Raw genomic sequence first — 23,594 nt, forward strand, 5'->3', positions numbered from 1 at the left:
ACTGTGTCCAGCTGCTGATTATTTACAACAGAACAAAACAGCATTTCAGAATAGGTTGCAGATTTAGAATGAGTAAAAGTCTTTCTGGCAGTACTACATCAAAGTTTTGACATTTCAGTACTGTTTTCTCAGGAAAATGTATGAATGGATGTTTTGTGCATTGTAGTGTTCAATTTAGAATCTCAGATGGATTTGTCTTTTTGAATGTCATAGTATCAAAAATGTTAGATATAAGGTAGGTTTCATTTCAATTCTCTGTTAGAGTAATTATATAGCTGGGAGGAGCTCTGAACACTTCCTGTAGTTCTACACATTACTTTTAGAGTCCAGAATAGTCACATCTCTGACTTCTTCTTCAAGCCACCTATATGAGGCTGATTTGAGAAATTTCAGTACTACTTTACACTGCCTATGAGTTGAAGTTGTTAGCAAAGAGTCCTTTAAGAAAGTGGATTAGGATAACTTCCCTTCATTTTGTGGCATCAACTGAAGGAGAGTTATTGACAGATGCTTTTCCTTTCATTGTACTATTGCTTAACTTGAAAGATTGCACTGTACCAATGGGAGCTAATTTAGGCTAATTATATATAATCTATATAATCTAGACTTATATAAAGATTATTTTTTCTCAATTTAAAAAGGCAAGATGATGATTATAAAACACATTACACACAACCTTGTGATTTAGTGAGTCAGCCTGGTCAAGCTTAGTGACCTTCTTCTAATGCAGCTTTCTTACATTCTTAGCATTCTTAGGCAAGGTTCTTCAGTATTTCTCATTGGGATTTGAAGGTTTATTTGCATTACTGACTAAGTAAAAGGGTGATATCATAGACAGGGTTTGTGTCGGCAAGCTGGCAGAACATAAACTTTCCTTTCCTGGCACAGATCACTTTAAGAAATTTTTCAGGAAATATTATGCAGACCCCAAATCTGTCAAAAATACGAATGATGGTATGACAGAAACCACCTGCATAGCTCATGATGTTCTTGGATCTAAGTACCAGCAGGAAATTGCTGCAGTATTCCAGATAGTAAATGTGGTTTTGGAATAAAGCAGAAAACTTAAGAACAAGTTGATATTTACCTTTTGTCACCTTAAAGAAGTTGTCTAAAGCCTACACCAAAGGACATGCTGAATCTGTGGAAACTGTAACTAAGAAATACTAAGCTGGATATCCACAAATTTATAACATCTGTGAGAGTAGGCCATCTAATAGAAAGGAGGGATGAAAAAATTATTGTTAGGTGTATTTGGATAGGAAAGAGATAGATCTGCAAAAGAAACTATTGCTAAATAGTCACTGAAATGAAAATAAATTATGCTCAGTGACATAGTAGAAGAAACAACAAAAAAAGATATCTAGCTCTTGCAAAGCCTTTTTAGTCAATAAAAATCAAAATACCTTTTGAAGGGAAGGAATTTAATCAGCTCCCAGTGTTGATACTTGGACAGTCTGACCTGAAGTGACCTGTCCAAGCTCGGTCAGTGGTCTAGGTGAAAGCTCAAGGCTCTTAAGCCCCAGCCCAGAGTCAGTCTGTCAGTCTCCAATGTTTTTGTTTGTATGAGAAGGAAAGAAAACAGGTTGGTTTTACCATTAATCCATTCCAAATGCCACTCAAGTCACCTAACAACAGACAGTGGAGTGATCAGCGACCACCATCATTACAACATGAGCATACAAGGCTTTGCAGTATCAGCAACAACAAACTAAATCTCTGTAAGACAACAATCAGCGCTGTCTCCCACATATTCAGATGTCATTCGCAGGTCATACATTTAGATTAATCTAAGAAAAACAATGAAAACAATGTACTTGTCCCTTGTGAGGCATGTAGTTCCAAGCTGGTTTCATATACTTGGTGAAGTGGTGAAATCTATATTTATATTTTACCTGCAGTCAACGTCTCTGTAGACAGAATGCACTGAAATGTCATTGATCACAACAGTTGTCAGTAGAAAGCTATTTTCCTGAAAATTTGAAGGTATGCTTTTGCTGCTAGTTGGCTGAACTTGGAGCATGAGTTTGACCTGTTTGCTGTGTGGTGGCTCTGCCTTTTCTACTTGTTTTTTCCTCCTCCACTGTCACTGCGAGGTAGGATAGTCACTTGCTTTATCTTTTCTTTTGTTCTATGTCTGTGTATGGGAACTGCTGAGTCATGGCCTGAACCACTGATTGAGCACCTGGAGGAAAGACCCAGTCAGCCCTGGGAGCACAGGTGAAGGCAATTCACCTGTGTGACTGGAAGGGGTGGAGTCTTGGCTCCACCCCTCTTCAGCCTCATTCAAGGGCTGACTGCCATTGAGGAAGGATTTCTTTCTGGGGAATCGCTCCTTGGTGGGAGCTGTTCCCTGTGAGCCCAAAATCTTCTGATCCGGGTGAGCGCTCTATTTCCCTTTCCTTGTTGCACCTTGCTATTGTGCTGGTTCTTCCACCTCTTTATAACACCTTTTCCATTGCATTGGTCCTTCTGATCACTACAGTCTCCTTGAGAAACAAATCCATACAATTACTTTTAGGGTTCAGAGGAACTTTCTAGGAATCATACATTGGCTGGAAACTATATTTGGCAGTGTTACCAGAGGTTTATTTTCAAAACAGAAAGATGTATCCACTGGTTCTGAAGTGCTCTGACACAAGTCCATTTTTGTTCAGTAGTTTGAACTATTATTAACTTACAGCAAGAGCGAGAATACAGTGGAGAGTAAAATTAGAATTCAAAATGATAGTTATGGTCCAAAAATACAGTGCTATTGCCAGAAGTATACCATGTTTAGGCAGCAGAAATCAGCTGTACAAACATGGGACAAGGAACAACTTGTCACATTTCAATACCACTGAAGAGGTTCCAGGAGGTAATCTCAAATTTTAACAAAATTCAGTGGTCTGACTTCTAATGTTCATGCTTCTCTTTACAAACAGTGATTGTAGTCATGTCATGCCTATCTATTGCTTATGTACATAAATAATATTTTATAAGTCCCTTCCAAACTAATGCTACCTATTTATTTCCATGGAAAGTACAACACATAGAGCATAATAACACTGTTTGATAGAACAAATTCTCAGAAAATGCTACTTTTCAACATAGTCACCACTGTTAGCTATGCATTTTCACCAGTGATGAGCAAGAGCCTACATGCAGTGCTCAGAAAACAGTCTGCACCAGTGGAGATGACGCACTGTTTTACAGCTGCTATGATGGTGGTTTTGTTAGGAAATTGTTGTCCATGCAATCTGTCTTTCATTGGCCCAAATAGATGCAAGTCAGAAGGTGCTAAATCTGGACTATACAATGGGTGTGATAGGACAGTACATCCAAGACAGGCAGTGTGCTCCACGGTCTTCAAACTAGTATGGGGCTGGGCCTCACTGGGTTGCAAAAGAAAGGCAGTCATCTTCTTCAGCCTGATTCTGGAAATTCTAGCCTTCAGCTTAGTCAGTGTTGTGATGCATTGGTCAGAGTTGATGGTTTGTGCAGGTTTGAGAAAATCTAGAAGGGTCACCCCTTTCCCATCCCAAAAGACACTTTACTCACTGAGGGCTGTGTCTCAAACTTTTTCTTCAATGAGACATTCACATGTTGCCCCTCGACAGAGTGCAGTTTTGACTCTTGTCTCTTACTGGTGACACCACGTCTCATCACTGGTAATGATGTGATCCAGGAAAATGCCACCTTCGGCCTAATATTGGTTCAGTAGATCTTGAAAAACTTGTACACAATGTTCTTTCTGTTTCTGTGTGGGCATTCATGGAACCTGCCTGGTACAAACTGTGATATTCCAATGTTGCCATCATTGTTTCCAGTCGAAGTGTGCTGATACATGTGGATGACCTGATCAAGATGCTCTTATTTTGTGGTGTGGCAGCTATGCATGGCCGTCCAGAACATGGCTTCCCTTTTACATCGCTGTTGCCACCACTGAAACACACCACCCACCACCTCACTGTGCTCACATCCACTGTTTGGTCTCCATAAACATTCAGCAAGCATCAGTGAACGTCAGTGGGTGCCATTTTTTCCACAAGGTGCAATTCAATGATGCATCTTAGCTTCAAATGCACTTTCATGTCAGATGCCATTTTGTCAGACTGCCCATCTGCTGCCATCTGCTGCATGACAACAAATGTAATGAAATATTGGTGGGAAGGTTCAACCTCTACTGCCATACCACCAACATCTGGTTCTGGTGTCATGGGCCAACATAATAAAATAGGAGACGTTACTTTCAGAACAGCTCTCGTATCTGATATTGAGCTCTGAATTCCCTTCACTGTTAGTCTTAAGCGATTTTATATCCTTCATAATGTTCACAGTTTCAATCTGGAGTTCAAAATGTTGCACATCTATTGCACATCTAACTGGTCATGAATAAATAGTCTTTCATTACTATCACTTTTGGATTTTTTTTTAATTTTATCAGAAGTTTAGACTACATGTTTGTGATAATGAACGATCAGCTCTCCTACTTTTCCCTATTTTCAGGGATGTGTGTTTGCCATTTTTAAATTTTCAGCTTTAGATGGAGTACAATTTCCTTTTGCATCTGCAATACTATTTCATATTTAAGTTCATCTTTCATGATATAGCAAGAAAATATTGAGAATGTAAGGTGCCTCAGAACCAGTTACTGTAAGAACTTAACTTTCTGGCTTATTTTCTCACTGATGGCAGCCCAATTGGGAAGGGCCCAATTTAAATCTGCAGTTATTCCTTGTGCTTACAAAAAGTCTCAGCTATGTTGGAACTTTTAATGACTCCCTTCTTTCAGTCAGGTTATTTTCTTTGTTTTTCTCGCTTTTGATATGCTGAGCCACTTGGAAGTATAATTCATTGCTCTCCCTCATCCTGGCTTTGTAACATGAGCTTCTGCACAGCGCAGTTGCTCTTTGAACTCACTCTGAACCCTCTCCAGAAGATATGGTTCTTCAGACCAGGGAAATCCCTTCCTCTTACCATAAACAGTGGTATACACAGCAATATGAAAGATAGAAGTTATCGGAAATAAAAAACAACTTGTTTTTATACAGATATATTCCTGTAATTGCCATAATCTTTCCCACCTTTCTTTTCCAAAAAAATGATCATGCTGAAACAGCAGAATTGACCTTACTTAGCTCATAATGTTTTCCTTAGACTGTGTGTTTTCGTAAAATGTAATATAATTTTTGAGCTGGCCCCTGTAATCTCACTACAGGATCATTTCCTAAGGGTCAGGGAATATAATGGAAGAAGTAATATGACTAATTTGGATGAAGAGATCATCGAGTAACACTGCATTATGTGTAACAATTGTGTGTAACATTGTGAGTAACACTCATGGAAGTGAGAGTAGTTCTTAGAAGTAATTGACATTTTACTGACAGAAGTCGTGTGGGCACAGATGCTTGCTTATATAGAGTCAGAGAGAAAGCCAGGTTCGTAAACATCTGAAATGCTCTGTAAGAAAGACTGTTTTTAGCACCTGTCACATAGTCATTAGTTGTAACATGCTCATTTCACTTCATGTGTTGTGTAAATGCTCAGTTTGCTGTATTTTTTCCTGATTATGTATGTGTAGAGTGAACCCATTCACCACACCAAACCAGCATGTCTTATGTCATTTTATTTCAAATGTTCATCTGCACTGAATTGTGTTATCTTGGACTTGTTAATGCCAGTTCTAGCTGTCTTGTCAGGGTAGCAACAGAGTAGCGTTAATAAATGTACAGATATCCATGCTCAATTAGAAATTCCTCAGCAAGGTAATTAAAAATGTGCTAGTTGTCTATTTATATAATTAATTTTAAATTAGTATCTGTATATTAGTATTTTACTGCTTGACAATGTGCTCTTGGAAGTAGTATTCAAGTGGTGTTTAAAAGCTGTAGAGAATATCTTGCATTAAAGGGAAAAAATGTATGTTAAATGTTATCAGAGAGTTGATTTTAATACTTATAAAAATGAGATTAAAAATTAGTAACTAGTGTCAACACTTAATGGGTAGGAGCACAAAAACAAATTCTGATGTAGAATACACTTGCCAGAGAATGCAATGGGAACTTCTGCTTTTGTCATAGTAATTTGTAAGAAGGAGAAAATGAAAATGCATATGTTGTAGTGTGTTGGCAGAGGGAAACCATGAAGTTCATGGGATTTGAAAAAAGAAACTTGCAACTTTGCATTAATGTCTCTCCTTTAAACTGTGTTTCAGTGGTTTAGTTCAAATTGTCAGCTCTGAATCAGAAAGTTCGCACAAAATATAGTCCAGATTCAAGAATCATAACACAAACCTGTGTGTTTTCTGACAGTTTCCATAGAAAAAAGTTGTAATAAGAGTGAAGCAAAACTGTTCATCCTTCCTTTAGGGGATGAATGGAACTGAGTGGTAAAATTCTGATACGATCTGTGAAATTGGCATCTTTGGGGAAGGGGGAAAAAGGCACCTCTTCTCCTGTTTAGATTACAAGATACTATAGAGAGTTCAATTTAAGTCTACATTTTCTTATAATTATTTTCCGACTGTTCTCAATACATTTCTAGATACTGGAAAACCTTTTTCTCACTGAATATTGTGGGTTTTTTGTTCAGTTGTGATTCAGGAAAAAAGTTTAATAACATTTAAACCTATCAGTTCCATGAGAGAACTGAAAGAATCCACAGATTTCAATAAAAATACTGCCCTTTTTTGCTTCTAGTTCAGTTTTAAGACTTCAGTGTGAAAAATACCAACTTGCATGTCCCAGTACATCCCCAGACCAGGCAGTTAACAGTGCCTTGGTGTGCGCTTTGTCTTTTCAGTGGGTAAGCAAACACTCTGTTCTCTAAAGCTGGCAGCACAGTCCATTGCATGTGTTCTAAATTCATATGTAAGATAACTGTATAAGTAATAAAGCTGATTTTATCGTACCCAAATTTAAACATCTCAGAGAATTTAACTAGCAAAATCATCCTTGAGTTCAGGCAGATTAGTGTGCAAAATGAAAGCATATTCAATTTTTTTTTGCAGTTTGTGGTTCACAAACAGCTTTGTAGTTATTTTTTCTAAAATGAGATTCTGAATGTATGAATGAATAAAGATCTACTGCTGTGAAGAAGTGGAAGAGAAAAAATCAAGGCAGAGACCTTGCAGGAAACTATGACTCATTCAGTGTTTATAAAGCGCAACACGCTTGTTATGTCTCACATTCACTGGTCACGTCCTTTCTGTTCTACATTGCTGGCAAATGTCTGACCCTTGATAAAAAAGAGGGGCACTGAATACTTTTGAGCACTGCTTTTATTTTAAAACATTGTTGACTAGGTGATGTTCTGACTAATCCCCTGTAGATTCACTGACTGTCAAAATCTATCCAAAGGATTATCAGGTCCTGAGCACAGATGCACAAGTAAACCCTTCTTTGGGATCTTTAGCAGTGTTTTCAGGGGGAAATACAGCATTTGTATATTTGTGGAATTGCACTCAGTTTCTCCAACAAGAGGTGGAAGGATTCTCTGTCATTTTTGCACACAGTCTTTTTAAGTCAAATGAGGCAATGCATTTGAAATATATTTCAAAGATGTCTCTCATATCAACACTACAGTTATCAGGAGAGCTGTCTTGTACATAGTTCAACCATACTAAGAATCCACTTTACTCGGAGGTGAGAGAGAAATATGTGATATACTGAAGTTTAAATTTCAACTTCTTATCTTCCTCTGGAAAATGCTAATGCCAAAAACAGAGAAATTTCCCAGTAGCATTCTGTCACTAGTACAGAGATTCTTGGCACACCTAGATGGATGTCACCACAGTAATTAGAGGCTTGGGATGTAGTGTGTGGGGAGAAGATGGTAATCTAGTATAAGGAGGAAAGCATTACAAGTAATTTATATGTAAAATAAAATATATAATTGTGTGGTTTTCTTACCCTTGAAAGCCAACACTGTGTATTGCAAAGGCCAAAATAGAATGTAGGTAGAAAGAAATAAAAAATAAGATCATTACTGTGAGCATTATGTTTGATTAATATCTTTTTAATAGAAAGATAAGAATGATCAAAATGTTATTATGTTAGAATAATAGATTTCTTAGTCATGCACAAGACTTTTTTGTCTACGACCATGTTACCTATCTGAGGGTAGAACTGAACTCAGAATTCTTTTATCACTATTTGTAAGACTTGAAAATGATGAATGTCAGATCTCAAGACATCTACAGGGAAACCATTATTTAAAACCAATTTTTTCAATCAGAAGGCAAAGCTCTAGAATTATTAGTGATGCTACTTCAAAGAACCAGTTTTGTAAGAAGATATATTATTGCCTGTAGAGTTTCTGCTGTTGCAACTTCTTTTGTATTTAGTCTACCAATAATGGCAATGTGACTGAAGAACAAGTAGCTGGTAGAAAAGGCACTGCAACAGCTCCCAGATACTGCTAATCCTAAGGGAAATGCATGTGTTTTTCATGTCTCAAACTGGATGCTAGAAATTTAATGAGGGAAAACCAGAAAACATCAATAACTGTGCATAGACCAGAGTATTTTAGCCAATAAAAATGAATGAAATTCCAGAAAGCTAAGTAATAGGTAGACTTGGTGACAAAGGCAGTGCAAAATATTTTCATAGAATCATAGAATGGCCTGGGTTGAAAAGGACTGTAATGGTCATCTAGTTTTAATCCCCCTGCTGTGTGCAAGGTTGCCAACCACTAGACCAGGCTGCCCAGAGCCACATCCAGCCTGGCCTTGAATGCTTCCAGGGATGGGGCAGCCACAACCTCCTTGGGCAGCCTGTTCCAGCATGTCACCAACTCTGTGTGGAAAAACTTCCTCCTAATATCTAACCTATTTTAAAACCATTCCCCCTTGTCCTATCACTATCCACTCAAGTAAAGAGGCGTACCCCCTCCCGTTTATATGCTCCCTTCAAGTACTGGAAGGCCACAATGAGGTCTCCACAGAGCCTCCTCTTCTCCAAGCTAAACAAGCCCAGTTCCCTCAACCTTTCATCACAGGAGAGGTGCTCCAGCCCTCTGATCATCTTGGTGGGCCTCCTCTGGACCCATTCCAAGAGCTCTGAATCATTTTTGTACTGGGGACCCCAGGCCTGGATGTAGTACTCTAGACACGGCCTCACAAGAGCTGAGTAGAGGGGGACAGTCACCTCCCTCTTCCTGATAGCCACTCCTCTTTTAATCCTCTTAATCTCTTTCAAAACCTAAAATGAAATAAAATCTTATCAATATATCTGAAGTAGAATTGCCTGAAGAAATTTTTTTTAATGTTATTTATTTTTCATATGCTATTAATCAGAACAGGCCTACAATTCTTACAGTTGTCTCACAGTGTTTTCTCTACCATGTATGACTGATAGTTGTTTAATGTTTGCTTGCAGTTCATACTCTGCCACCACAAAGAAATGTAAAACTGGATTTGAACATGAGTTAAGGCAAAAATCTATGTAGTGGAGAAGTAGTTATGGTAGATTTTTGCCTCTTTATTCCAGATGAGAGCTTCTACTGTATATAGACAAAATCAGTGCATTTAATTCATAAATTTCATAGGCTCTTAAGAACTTTCTTCACCAAAAGATTTCAAGGAGTAAACATCTGCTGCATATCATGTCTCTTCTGATTCTTTTTCACACAGTCTCTGTCCTATTAAATGCCCATATATTTCCTGTGGGGAACCGCAGTTTAGCAGATCATTTCTTTTGGTTGCGATCTTGCTGTTGTTCAGTAGTCATTCTTAATGTATGATACAGTTACTCATTATTTCCTCTCTGGATTATTTTGGAGATTGTTCTGACCTATTTTTGCTATCTGTATGGATTGTACTGAATATTTATACTGACTCTTTGAAATAGGTATTTAAAAAAACCCAACTTCATGTTTGTTTACCTTCTGAAAGAATTATATAATGTCAATCAGAAGTTACTCTGTTGTCCAGTATATGACTGTCATTATATGAATACGTTTAGGAAATATGTGGCATATCAATTAGTGTTTTCCACTAGAAACTCCAATTCCATCCACTATGGCCAATAACAATATTGCACAGGCTCAAAACCAAAGAATGCCATGTTTTGACTTGTATATTTCAGTGCTAATTTAGCATCATATATCCCAAAAGAATTTCTTTTTCTTTTTTATTTCCCCTCCTTTCCTCTCCTTCTCATTCCCCCTGTTCACTGAAGATGCTGGGTATAAAATCATAATAATATCAGATAGGATCAAAATCTGGATCAAAATACAACTGTGATACTGCTGATGGTCTTCAGAAGAGCTATATTAATCTGGAGAATCAATGTCCTTATGAGACATTACTATTTATATTTTTGGTATTCATTTCCTGGTATCGATAAATTCCAGTATCTGTTTACAGATGGATAGATGTCTGTATGTCATGGATGTATTTGCCTGTATATCTATTTGTCTATAGTCATGTATTTCAGACCATGTCACTCTGTCTGTATTCTGGCTTCTGTTCCTTATGCTGCAGAGCTGCAGCCTTTACTTGACAACTACTTCAACTAGTCTGTTTCTTGTTCCAACACCTATTCTGTTGTCTTTTGCTCAGAAAAAAACTGACAGATGCTTCTTCATTCATGGTCATGTAGGGGTATTCTAGACACCATCCTTCTTCATTGTTGTGCAGGATAATTTGTCACCTTTGTTACTTTTAAGACTATCTGATTAATACTCCTGCCTAAGTAAAATCATAGAATCATAGAATTGCTCAGGTTGCAAAAGACCTTCAAGATCATCAAGTCCAACCGCATCTTAACCATACTACTCTAACAACCCACCGCTAAATCATGTCCCTGAGCACCACATCCAAACGGTTTTTAAATACATTTAGGGATGGTGACTCAACCACCTCCCTGGGGAGCATGTTCCAGTGCTTAACAACCCTTTCTGTAAGGAAGTTTTTCCTGGTATCCAACATAAACCTCCCCTGGTGCAACTTGTGGCCATTTCCCATTGTCCTGTCACTTGTCACCAGCAAGAAGAGACCAACCCCACTCTCACTGCAATCACCTTTCAGGTATTTGAAGAGAGCAGTAAAGTCTCCCCTCAGCCTCCTCTTCCCCAGACTAAAAAGCCCCAGTTCCTTTAGTTGCTCCTTGTATTCTCCAAGCCCTTCACCAGCCTTGTTGTCCTTCTTTGGACCTGCTCCAGCACCTCCATGTCCTTTCTGTACTGAGGCACCCAAAACTGAACACAGTACTCGAGGTGGGGCCTTACTAATGCGGAGTCCAGGGGCAGGATGACTTCCCTAGTCCTGCTCACCACACCATTCCTGATACAAACCAGGATGCCATTGGCCTTCTTGGCCACCTGGGCACACTGCTGGCTCATATTCAGCCAACTGTCCATCAGCACACCAAGGTCCCTTTCTGTCAGGCAGCTTTCCAGACACTCCTTCCCAAGCCTGTAGGGTTGCCTGGGGTTGTTGTGACCAAAATGCAGGACACGACACTTGGCCCTATTGAAACTCATACGGTTTACCTTGGCCCATCGATACAGTCTATCCAGCTCCCTCTGTAGTGCCTTTCTACCTTCTGGCAGATCAACACGCCCTCCCAACTTGGTGTCGTCTGCAGACTTATTGAGGGTGCACTCAATCCCCTCATCAAGAACATTGATAAAGATGTTGAATAGGAGAGGCCCCAGCACCGAGCCCTGGGGGACACCGCTCGTGACTGGCTGCCAACTGGATTTAACTCCATTGACCACAACTCTCGGGGCCCGGACATAAAATGATAAATACAAGTTCAGTTTGTTATAATTTTCAGTGAACCTGTCCCCTAGAGTAAGCTAGCTGTTTAATAGTCTAGTCAGTGAAGAGAGGGAAAGAAAAATAGCATCAGTGGGTGGGCACCCTTTCGTGTTTAAGACATGCTGGTTAAGTCACCTTCTGGAGGTGCTCTTGCATAAGCAGATAAACTCTTCTTCTGTAGTATTGCAGGTGATGACTGACTACATCCAAAGTAATCTGAAAAAGGAAGTGACTGGTCAGATACTCTGGGGAAGTATCATGCTGGGACTCAGAGGCTTGTAGATGACTCGTGTCCCTCAAATTGCCAGATACTTTTTATGAAGAAAATTTGTAGAGATATCAAAGAAAGAAGTGCCATAGGTTTTTTCTCTGCAACAGTGCCACTGATTTTCTCAGATCTTAAGATGTAGAAAAATATAAAAGCAAAAGTGAAGAACCAGGAAGATTCTTAAACCAAGTTACAGTGCTGTACTCTGAGTAGGAAAGTCTTCCTAGGGAAATTAATCTCCTGTCTGACGGCACTGACGTAAGTCTCTGCTTGGTTTGTGTGTGCATGTAAACAGGGAAAGCAAGAGAGAATAAAACAATTTTATAAATATTCTTACTTATAAGGGGTAAAAAGGGAAGCCAGATCTTAAAGACCTGCACAACTGTTTGCACAGAACTTTACCACATGCACTACAGTAGATCCAGTAATGATTGCCAGCTTTTCTATCTGCACTCTGAATGAGTCACAGTTATCTCCAGTTCTTTCTAGTTTTTCAAGCATCGAGAAGTCATTAGGTTAACTTCAGAGTGGATTTTGCTGACGTCAACGCAAAAAAAATTGAGGCTGTCCTACACATTTATGTATGCAGAGCGTAATAAGATTAATGCAAACCTCATAGAGCTGTTGAGTGAAAAAAGCATTCAGGCTGATCTGTGACAGGGTGACCTGTGCTGAGTAATATGAGTAATATAGCTACCTCTATATGCAGAGTGTGAGTAACTATTATTTAGCTCCTAAACCGTTACATGACTGCAATTTGAGTAGGTAGTATTCTAAACGAAAAATAACAGGCTTGTGTTAAAGTTCAGCCTTTGTGTTGCAGGCAATCACAGCATCTCCTATAGCATTTAACTTGTGTCTGGGGACAGTACAAGACATCAGACAGCTGGGCAGTTTTACTGGCTCAGGAGTGCCTGCTTGTGAAATGGAAGCAGGCAAAAGGGGTGCTAAGAGGTGCATCCCCTACATTATCACAAACAGCCTGTAACAGCTATTCTGTCTTTTGGAAAGCCTTGAGAGACCTTGCATTGGCCTTGCCAATGTGACAATAGCGGCGTACTTAGATTTCACAAATTTCACACGAGCCTCTACTGCTTCTTATGCATGGAGTTTAGATGCTTGGCCTGTGTGCAGCCTTTAAGGAATGGATTTGATCCACTAATAATATAAGTACCTAAATACTAATCTTGCTAGGAGATGCATAAGATACACTGATTTCTTACAGTAAAGTTTCCTGCTCAGGCTTTACTTAGTGATCTATGTACTTTACAAATGTCTTAAGCAATGAACTGCTAAAAGATACTGTACTGAAAATTAAAATAGCATTATGGGCACAAGCCCTGTTTTAGGTTTTTATATTTCAAATCTCTCCATTTCAAAAATGTAAACAGAAGCATATAGAAGTATTGGGTTTTTTTTTCCTATCCTAATTAGTCCAGAAAATAAACAGATGCATGAAACTTAGCTCTCCACTTGCTGTCTTGCTTCTTCTTAAACAACAGGGGAGGGTATCTGACCCCTTGCTTTATTATGGAAGCAGAACAGAGATTATAGCATATAATGAATTAAAGTTTTAAATGTCAAACCTCTTAGTTACCATCTTAATTGCCAACAGATTTGAAATTGCAGTAGGAAAAATAATTACGTTTCTAGACTTCTGGCAATGAGCTACAGATCAATGAGAAAAATGTAGCATTAAAACAAGCAGAGTAAAATAGTTTTGGCTCACGTGGTGTCTTTTGGCTTGAGAAATAGTACCAGATATCAAATAACTATTGCACCAAATCTCCATGTTGATGAAACCCCATTTTTGTGAGTGATAAAGTATTATATGCTTTTGGTTGTAAAAGTCTGCTTTCACATGAACGTATGCTTCAGAGATGAAATAAAAAAAGCTTGCATTGCTTAGCAAGAAGAACAGTCATTGTTAGTGATGGACAAACAATAGCAACAATAATTGGAAAATAAACTGGAAAACCAACAGTTCTGGAATTTTCTGATTGATTTTCATCCAGTGTTGGTAAATTAAATAAGAGATCTCTAGGATATGAGATGAACAGATTTTTACTGTTCTCATTAACATTGAAAAGATTAGTATGAAGCATGAAGTACAATGAATATTATCTGCAGAGGATTTTTAAAAATTGCATAGTACTTTCAAGAAAAATACTTCTTCGTTCTAATAAAAATGCCTTCATTTGGTGTATCTGGTCCAGATATATCCTACAATGGAATCATACCACTATAGGATGCTCAGAAGTTATATGCTGGTGAATTTTATGCATGTGTTTTTTTCCACTGAGCAAGTGCAGGAGTAATTTTAGTGGGACTCATGCTTCAGTCTAATTAAGCTATCATATCTTTCTTAAAATCCTTTGTTTTGAAAAATTTGTGTGTATACTCAGTCAACAAGTTGAACGGATTTCTGAATATTTTAAGAAAAAAAACAATAGACTTATGTTGAATAAAAACTGAGTGGACAAAGGAAAAGGCTGTTTGGAGGATGAAAAGCAATGCAATTAAACCAAAGTTTTTGTTGCTATTTTATATTCATATTTTTCTTATTTTTCTCAACAACTCTTGAATTCCTTGCAGCCAAAGAAACTGTACTGCTAGAACTTCAGCACCCCTGAACAGTACCTTTTTCAGTGCCATGCTTGAAAGAAGTCCCACGAACAACAATGTTCATTGGACTAGGCCCAGAAAATATTACTTTTAAGATGTGTTAGAGGTTTCAGGACTGGTAAAACTACAAGATGAAAGATTGAGTTCAGTGGAAAAACATATTTGGGATAACTCTCACTGAGGACTTGAAGATTTTTTTCCCTGAAACCCTCAGGAGATATCAGGATCATTACCCTGAGTCCCTCTGAATAACAGAAGTACGGCAGCCCTACACACATAACATAACATTAAACAGAAAGAAAAGGGAGATTCCTTTGTGTTTTGCCATTTTCTCTATAGTCAGTGAGTGAACACACTTCAAAAAGCAGCAAATTATTGCTGAAATCCAGAGCAGGAAAACTGCATGAAGAAAAATGTGAATCTTGGCAGGCAAGAATAAGTAAGACCATGACTATATGAAATGGATATAAATAAGACAGCAGTCTGAACACTGCATATTGTTGAAGAAAGATCCTCAGGTCCTGGCAAAAGCTAACCTGTGACCTGATCAAGATAGCTGATGTTCTTATGAAGGTGTAGCTCTCTCCTCAAAGTAGTAGAAACAAACAGTGGGGCAGGACAAAACTGAATCAGCAACAAATTACTGATTGATGATGGCTGTGTGATCATTTTTCCTTTAACTAACTGCTTTGTCACTGTGTCATGGCAATTGTTTCATGTAGTGTGGGGATGGTGAAACAAACTTCGCACTGCCACACCGTTCTGTAAGCTGTGTGTTTTAGATCTAGGAAGAGATTTTATCTGTTTCAGAAAAATCTGCTGAACTCCTATATTTTCATGTACAAAAATACATATTATTATGATATTGGTTATCTCTCCATTCTTATGCATCATTATTTCATGAAAATTTTGTGAAATTCATAATGATTTGACCATAATGTAATGTGAATTAGTCATGTAGTTATATACAGCCTAAGACATGTCTCAACATTACCTGTCTTACTTTTTTTTTCAGACTTAGTGTGTCTCTCAAGCTTAATTTGATAATGCCAGTGCTGTACACCTAGCTGTGTAGATGTACCGCTTTTCTGCTCTCCCTCTTACAAAGACACCCAGCCTTCCTGATTTACTTGTCACATATCAGAAACATCACCGCACACATGCTGAGTGAATTTTGAGTACTGAGCTGGCGGGAGCTGGGCTGCAGGGAGGCTCTGTGTGGCAGGGCCCTTCCTGTTCTGCAGGAGGGCTATGCAGTACTGCGCAGCCCAGCTGCACAGCTACATGCAGACGAGGGCTCACTGCTTGCATTCTGCTCCTCTGGCCAGGCTTCATGCTTCCTGCCGGGCCTTGTGCCAGCAGCGCTTTGTTACGGAGCCCTGCAGGTGCCCGGGAAATGGCGGCTCAGCTGAGACACTCGTGACCGCTCCATCGAGAGCCACGGTCCTGCTCCTGCCTTACAGTTTTTGTTACAACCTCTGTTTGCTGCGGTTGAATTCTTCCTGATTTATGTCAGCGTGATGTCAGAGCAAGCTCTTGACTTTGGATCTATGTTGAAATCTTATCTTGAGAATAGTAACAGTTTGCTACTGTCGCTATCTGAACTTGGTCAGCTTTGTTTTCCTCACTCACATAGCGTCGGTTTGTTTTATGTAGTTATGGTTCTACCAGCTGCAAACACCATATTCAGCTTCAGCCAACTCTAGGTTATTAGGTTATGAATGCTAAAAATTATGAGCAGTGCTTTAATTTACATAGTTATATCCACACATCATCCAGAGTGAATAAAAGCCAGATTGTAAAATAATTACAATCTCTTGAAGTGGAGCCAGCCTCACAGACCAGATCCATCCATCTTCATTAATTTGTATACAGTTCTTTTACCAGAACAAACTTTCTGAAGGTACTCGCATGGGAATGCTGAAACAGCTGCACAACTTTTATTTTGAAGAAAAAAAGTTGAGCCTCGGAACAGTGTGTTTTAAAGAGCGAGGGAGAGAGTGACTCTGCATTTAAGACTTTGACCAGCATGTGTAAGAAGTGCTCGCATGGCTGGAATAATCTAACACATTTTTACCTGGGTAGCACTTGGCAAAGCTCCCCTTTTTTCCTGAACAGTTGAAAGGAATCCAGTACAACTCTGTGCTTTGATCAACTTGTCTCCAGTTCTGCTCAGCCTGCAGGGTTTGCTGGTGCACGGCCGTGCCTGTCTTATGTGGCCTCTATGGCCCTTTTCTGCTCAACTGTCAGAAAGAGGGAGGGAGGCTTCCCCCAGCACCAAAATATCATTCTGTGTGCTCTCTGCAGCACAGTAGCAAAGAACAAGTTTCTTGATTACTCCCTGATCTTTTTGGAGTTATTTGCTGGAAGAAGTCTTTTTTCCCTCTTTAAATGGATGATTGTGTTACAATCAAGAAAAAGCATCTCCAAAGACCAATCTTTCGGTAAGTGATGCTATTGTTTCTTTCAACTGAAGACATTAAGAACTTTATATCCTATTTGTTAGCTTAAAGTTCTTAGGCAAGCACACAAAAAGGAGGGGAAGAATTGAATGTTGCGTATTCTGCTAACGTATTAGATGATTTTTGTGCTCAGAATATAATTTTTCTACTTGTACTAAGACTTTGAAACTTTTTTTCCCTCCTTTTTGTCATCTACATTTTCTGAAGTTTTGTGTGGAATTGCCTTTATTATGAAAGAGAGGCAGCATAAGCCCTTGAAAACTTTTTGTGTGTGTGTGCGTGTTTTGTTTTGTTTTCCTACAGCTCTGTAGTCCCTCAGTGTATTCTGGAATTATAAAACTATTTATATGTGGAACATGGGTCTTAGTTGCTTTAGTTGATTATGTCTGGATGGCAGAGTTTTCGTACTTGAAATGATGCACCTTTCAGAGTAAAGTGGCTGGCTGGCTGGGACATGCAGCTGAGTGATTAAAGTACAACTAATCCACAAGACTCTTCTGATAGGAAAGGTTCAAGTCCAAAGAGCAACAAGTTGAAAGTTTTGTGAGGTGGTTCTTCACTACTTTTTACACATGTTATTTTGATCTGTGAATACGCTTCTGATTATTTTATTTTTTAACTTCAGTAGTAAACTTATTTTTACACATCAGGATTAGATCTAATTTACTTGTATTTTACCACAAAAAAACTCCTTTCTTTCCTTTGGCCTGCCCTAGCTTCAGACTAAGTGAGCTTGCATGAGAAGTAATATTTCTAAAACTACTGCGAATAAGGATTCAGTGGCTGTAGGATTAAGTAAATCTGCAATAGTTCACACTTCTGTTTATAGCTCGTGACATCTTCAAGAAAACTCCAACTCTTACTGGGTGACATCATTAGGACACTGAAACTACAGTGCTGATATGACAAATAAATACAAGATTATGGATGGCCACTACTGATGTCATATATTATGGGATTACACAGTAAACTCAGACAGGTGGCCATGCCAGGATTATATACTGCTGCTGCTACCCGGGCAGAATTCTTTTGGTACTACACAGTTATGGTGCAGAAAGGGAATCTGGACATTAAAAGGTTACTACAGGAATTAAGTGGCCTAAGTGTTAACCTTAAATTTGAATGTCCTGCTTAGATTTGCCATGCAATTTATATCAAAAATTAAATGAAATATAATTCACTTTGCTTTAATTAAATGGAGTTATGAAGTTATTTTGCAGAAGGCTGTTGTCTCATGATTAAAGTGCTTGGTGTTTTCCTGAAATGATATCTTGTTATATAAGCTGATAGTTTAGTTCACTGTATTTCTATTTAAATATCGGTAGTCATTTTTAAAGATCTACAGTGTGGATGAAGAAGTGCCTATTTCCTGATGTGTTCAGAAATCTGCTGTGGAAATCTGCTGTAGCTCATGTAGCACTGAATAGTTTGTAAGAGTTTTCCTAACGAATGTCACCCCAAGTTGTCTTGTGGGAGTAAGCTTAGCTCAATGAAATACAAGAAGTTTCAACATTTCTTACCCAAATCCATTCCTGCAAACCAGTTCTAAATACAGAACAGCAACTAACTACTGTTGGCATGCTTAATCCAGAGCAAGAAAACCCCTAATATGGAAAGCCCCCTCAGAGTCCATGGCTCTGCAGTGACTCTTCTGGCAAAAGATCTCTGTTATACTACAGTAAATACTTAAGAAATGTTTCCAAGGTTGAGACCGGCATAATATTTTAGGCAGCTCAAACAGAAAGACAATCTCCGTATGCCATAAAGATGGTATCATGTACAGTAAATACAGATTCTATCATAGTACATTAAACAGCTGATTTTTTTTAAGTGTGTTCCTTATGACTTTGGAAAATATTCTTCAGTGAAAAAGTGTTCTTACAGAAGAATTATGAGGATTTATCTTCAGTCCTTTTAATCCTGTAATTTTTTCCCATATAAACCAGATGGTTTTATTAGGCACAAACCTTACGTTGAGGTAGCTATATCTGCAGCTTAGATGTATTTTTCCCACAAAAAGTGAAGAAAATATTAAATTATCCATATATGTGTGTGTGTCTGTGAAATCTATATATACAGCCAACACTAATTTTAGATATACTCTAAGAAATCAAGTCTTTCTTGGAAGCTTTGTCAGAACTTATCAAATTTATATATGAATATCTTCGTTAGCAAGCTAAATTTACAGCGGATGTATATTTTTGCTAGAGTTGCCTGGCAAATCAGGTTGAGTTCTATTGTAAAATATCCCTTTAATGTCTACCTTCTATATAAGAGCAATATCACAGTTTCAAAAGTGACATAAATAATAAAAAGGATATTTATCACTAATTTTCAGGTTTTTTTTGTAAGTCCCAAATTCTTGAAGAAGTAATGATGTAAAAATATTGTGAAATAAGTGTAACTTCTGGTACTTTTAGCCTACTTGAGGTTGGAAATAAATAAAAAATTCGTTCAGAAATTTAACTGTTTAAAAAGCTAAGGTTATGAATCATGTTGAACTGATTACTAAAGCACATCAGTGTGGATAAAATTTTGTAATTGCATCAGAAACCAACTGCCAAAAGCTTAGCAATTCCTGCATTTCTTAATATAAAAAACCAACCTGTTATATGTACAGATATATTTCAAGAGAACTTATAGATTGGATATTCACTAACTATTTGGTGCTAACATAAATTACTGAGGACATTCCATGTTTTTATTAAAAGCAGCATCTTGAGCATGTTTGCTAAAACTGGTCAAATTAATTCAAACAATAAACAAATCAGCTTTCTGAAATAACACAGTGGAAGCTTCATTGCTCTGCCATTTAAAATTGGACTGAATAAAACCATATAAAATATGCTTTACGGAACAAATCCTTTCCTGCCAACTGCATAGATTAGATGACATAATAAATGTTTTAGTTCTCAGATTTCTGTGATTTCTATTAACATAAGAATCTCCACAACCAATAATCAATGCTTACATGTAGTTGATGTTTTTCTGCACTCCAGCCTGTGGCCAGTTCGTGTGTTGTTTTTCTTCTTCTTCTTCTTTTTTTTTTTTTTTGTGACTTTGGTCTTCCTAGTCTTCACTGTGAATGGAAATAGAAGGATTAGAGTGTCACAAGAGAAATTCTTCTGGTATCTCTGCCTTAGTGGAATCCAAAAAAAGCCTGGAATTATTTCAAGAAATCCATGGTCTTTTGAGATTTCCAGACTAACTGTAGCAAGACTACAATAATGAATTTGTCCTTGCTTTGTCTTAGAACTCTTAAAATTTTAAAAATATTAATGTGTTAGCTTCAAAATACCTCTCTTTTCTGTTCCACACATTTTCTGTGGTCTCATGTAGTTCTGGATCAAGCGTTTTTCCTCATAGTGGTAGGGGTAGAAAAATAGGGCTCATTGTATTCTTCTGCTTTTTAGGAGAGAACAAGGATGGAAAAGCACTTGCTTTCCAACTCTTCAGGGAACTCTGCTGTTATCTTTTCTACAGTGTCTGCATGTGAGAAAAGCTCTCTGTACCGTTGATGTTGTTCTGTTATCTTTGTTTTTCGTATATACAAATGTATTAATTGCTATTAACTAAACTGGATCTCTCTGTAATTTTAACTTGTCCTTTACTAAGAGAGTGACCCAGTCCAATCCTTTGGAGTCTTGCTTCTAATCCCTTAATTATATGTGGTTGATTCATTATTTTGTTCTATGATAAAATCAGCTCCAAAACCTGGGTACTGAACCTCACTGTAATCCACTGGCAGATTGATTCCAGCATGATTCTTACCTGCTAGGGGGCACATAGGTAAGGCCAGGAGAAAGGTGCGTAGTATACTGCATATGCTCACAAAGACCGGACTTCTGTACAATGTTTATACTGCCCTTACTTATGGAATAGGAATAATTCATATCATTTCATTTATATGCAGTATAATAAATATAGAAACAACATGTTCTATAACTCCTAGATATTATATATTTTTGGGAGACACTCTCATATGGAAAAAATATACTGAAAAATATTTTCTAGCAAAAAATAACCACCAGTGTAATGCCCTTTCTTTTTAATCCTTTCTTTCTTTTTTTTTCTTTTACTTGGAAACTCAAAATATTTAGGAGTTTTACCAAGTACAAGCAAGCACACCCTCATCTTATTTGTGTGTTGTAGTTTATTCTTTTTATCCTATGGCTTCAATACAGTATGTAATGAACAGATATATTTGTGTTTTGCATGAGTATAAATAGTGTTCACACCTTTTTGATTAGTATCTATAGAATAGGTACAAAATCAAAACATCATATGAAGAGGATAGATCACTGTAAAAAGAAAACAGTTGCTGTATGATGGGCAGCTTAGAAAGCAGGAGATTTTAAAGCTGTATAGTGGCTAAGAAGCTTTTAAAAAAAAGACTGTTTTCTCACTTTGTTTGTAGTGGTCTTCAGTGGGTCCAAATGACTATTATCCTTACTACTTGTATGTAGGGAATAAGTAGATGTATGGGAAACTTTGCCTGGTTTATGCTGAGTTGTGCTCTACAATTACTATGAATGTACATTGTATATCATTATTGCTAGTGATCACTTAATTGTAAATTAATGTAGCATATTAATTTAATGAGTGATAATTTATTCCTATGGTGTAGGAGGAAAGGTGGGCAGGAAAAGAGAAGCTGCCATCATCCTTTACTTCTTACTTTAAGGAAAGGCTGGAATGTAAAAGCATAGTTCCACAAGAAAACTCTGACATCCAAGTTTGTTTCTTGATTTTTCCTTACTCTAATGGCAAGGTTTGCGTGCAGCTTCTACAAGGCTAGGTACAGTACAAAACCATGGCCTTCTTGTTGCTGATGTTGCTAAAAGTATTTTCTGCCCACATGCTTGCTAGTGCCTCTTTCTGTCTGGCTCTAATGGCTTCGCTGATGGGTATATACCCAAACAGATTATGTTTTCCTGTGTTATGCTGTCAACAGTTGTTTTTAAATGGCGGTACCTTAAAAGACTTAACTTTGAAACTGGAATAAGAAAGAAATTGATATAAAAAGTAATCACAGAAAAACTGGGCTTTGAAAGGGGGATGGAGAGGACAGAAACATCTGCTCTTAGCATGATAAGAAGCAGTGAAAAAAATATTTGATTGAAGCAATAAATGAAGACAGCTTTGAGGAGTGTCCAGGACATTATAAAGGGTGTAAAAAATCGTTAGATATTCAGGATGATGAATTATACTGTTTTTGAGAGCCTGGCACTTCCCCAAGTTAGACAGGAAGATAAAATGTAAAGCAGTACATCAGGAAATTTGAATGGTAGGTGGCATTTTGTAAATTAAGAAAGCAGGAGAGAGAATAGTAGATTAAGTAGGGGAAAAGCATGGAGAATCCAATTTACAAGCAGATGATACACATTTATTCAGTAAGTAGAGTGAATGGAGGAGGAACCAAGTACAAAAAAATCAAAAGAAAAGGAGCAAATGTCTGACATTTGCTTTTGTAGCTTGATGTTGTTCATATAAATTTGAACAGCAGTCCAAATGTTTGTATTCAACCTCTTAATCATACTAGAAGAAGGTAAATAAATACATTTTAGAAATTTCAGCAAGCAAAGATAAATGATTTAAATGAAATGGATTGGCAATGTGCAATAACAAAACATACTATACGGTATAGACAGCTTGGCTGTCACCAAATTGAGATAGAAAGTAAGAATAACTTCATCACCATCCCAGTAATGAAAGCATGACTGCTGTTGAAGTGATGAAGGGAATCTTGGCTGGTTTTAGAAATGGAGTTGTAAAGTGCATTATTTATTCTGGTACTTTTGACAGCAGGAGAAAAAAAAAAAGGAAGCTTTTGACGGATTAGAATAACTACATTTTTTGTATTTTAGTATACTAAACTTTCTAACTTGACAGTTAATTGATAAGAAAACTACATTCTATTGTTAATTAATTATTTTTAATACACAACATTGTTATTGTGTATTCACTTTTGTTCTGTCCTGGGTTTCTCACTCTAAGGAACATACAATATGAAAACATGATTTGCCTATATATTTCACGCTTTTTATTAGAGCTTTCCCTTTACTTTATTCATACTTAATCAAGACCTGATTTAACAGTAGGTTTCATTGTAGACTTCTGTAGAGGAAAAGTTAAGTGAGAACTGATGTAGATTCATTGAATAACATCTTCATCTCTAAAGATTTCTTTTGGTTGGAATTAAAGTGTCATTATCTAGTGCATGGTTTGGGAGAACATTCACTGGAAAGTCAGACTTTGCCTCCACTGAGATCAAAGGCAGTCAGTTTTTCAGATAGTAGCAGAACAGAAGCTACACATCACGCATTGTTAGTTCCTTTTCAGAGGAACTAAGAAGGGAGGAGAGGAACTTGTGTTATCCCTAAAGAAATGGAAATGATGTGCAGTGACCGTACAGATGTCACCTGGCTTTGTGGCAGTAATCTTTCAAGCAAATAAAGCAATTAAGGAGATGCAAGAGAAAGTTCTAAGGAAG

General features: G+C 37.6%; 1 protein-coding gene across 6 annotated transcripts in view; it reads left to right on the plus strand.

Annotated features, from left to right (window-relative positions):
* PDE1A (phosphodiesterase 1A) overlaps positions 1 to 23,594 on the plus strand; it is a 218,950-nt gene that overhangs the window by 80,846 nt on the left and 114,510 nt on the right. Inside the window, exon 1 of one of the 6 annotated variants that reach the window (XM_021398641.1) lies at positions 16,303 to 17,083. The exons of 2 other annotated variants lie outside the window; for them this stretch is intronic. In XM_021398641.1, the coding sequence (XP_021254316.1) occupies positions 16,864 to 17,083 (220 nt within the window). In that variant the 5' untranslated portion in view covers positions 16,303 to 16,863. Of the gene's footprint in view, positions 1 to 16,302; positions 17,084 to 23,594 lie in introns of those variants that run through there. 3 more of the 6 variants (XM_021398635.1, XM_021398634.1, XM_021398639.1) reach the window with 3 other exon arrangements.

The sequence above is a fragment of the Numida meleagris genome, chromosome 5 (assembly GCF_002078875.1).
Source record: "Numida meleagris isolate 19003 breed g44 Domestic line chromosome 5, NumMel1.0, whole genome shotgun sequence".
Lineage (NCBI taxonomy): Eukaryota > Metazoa > Chordata > Aves > Galliformes > Numididae > Numida > Numida meleagris.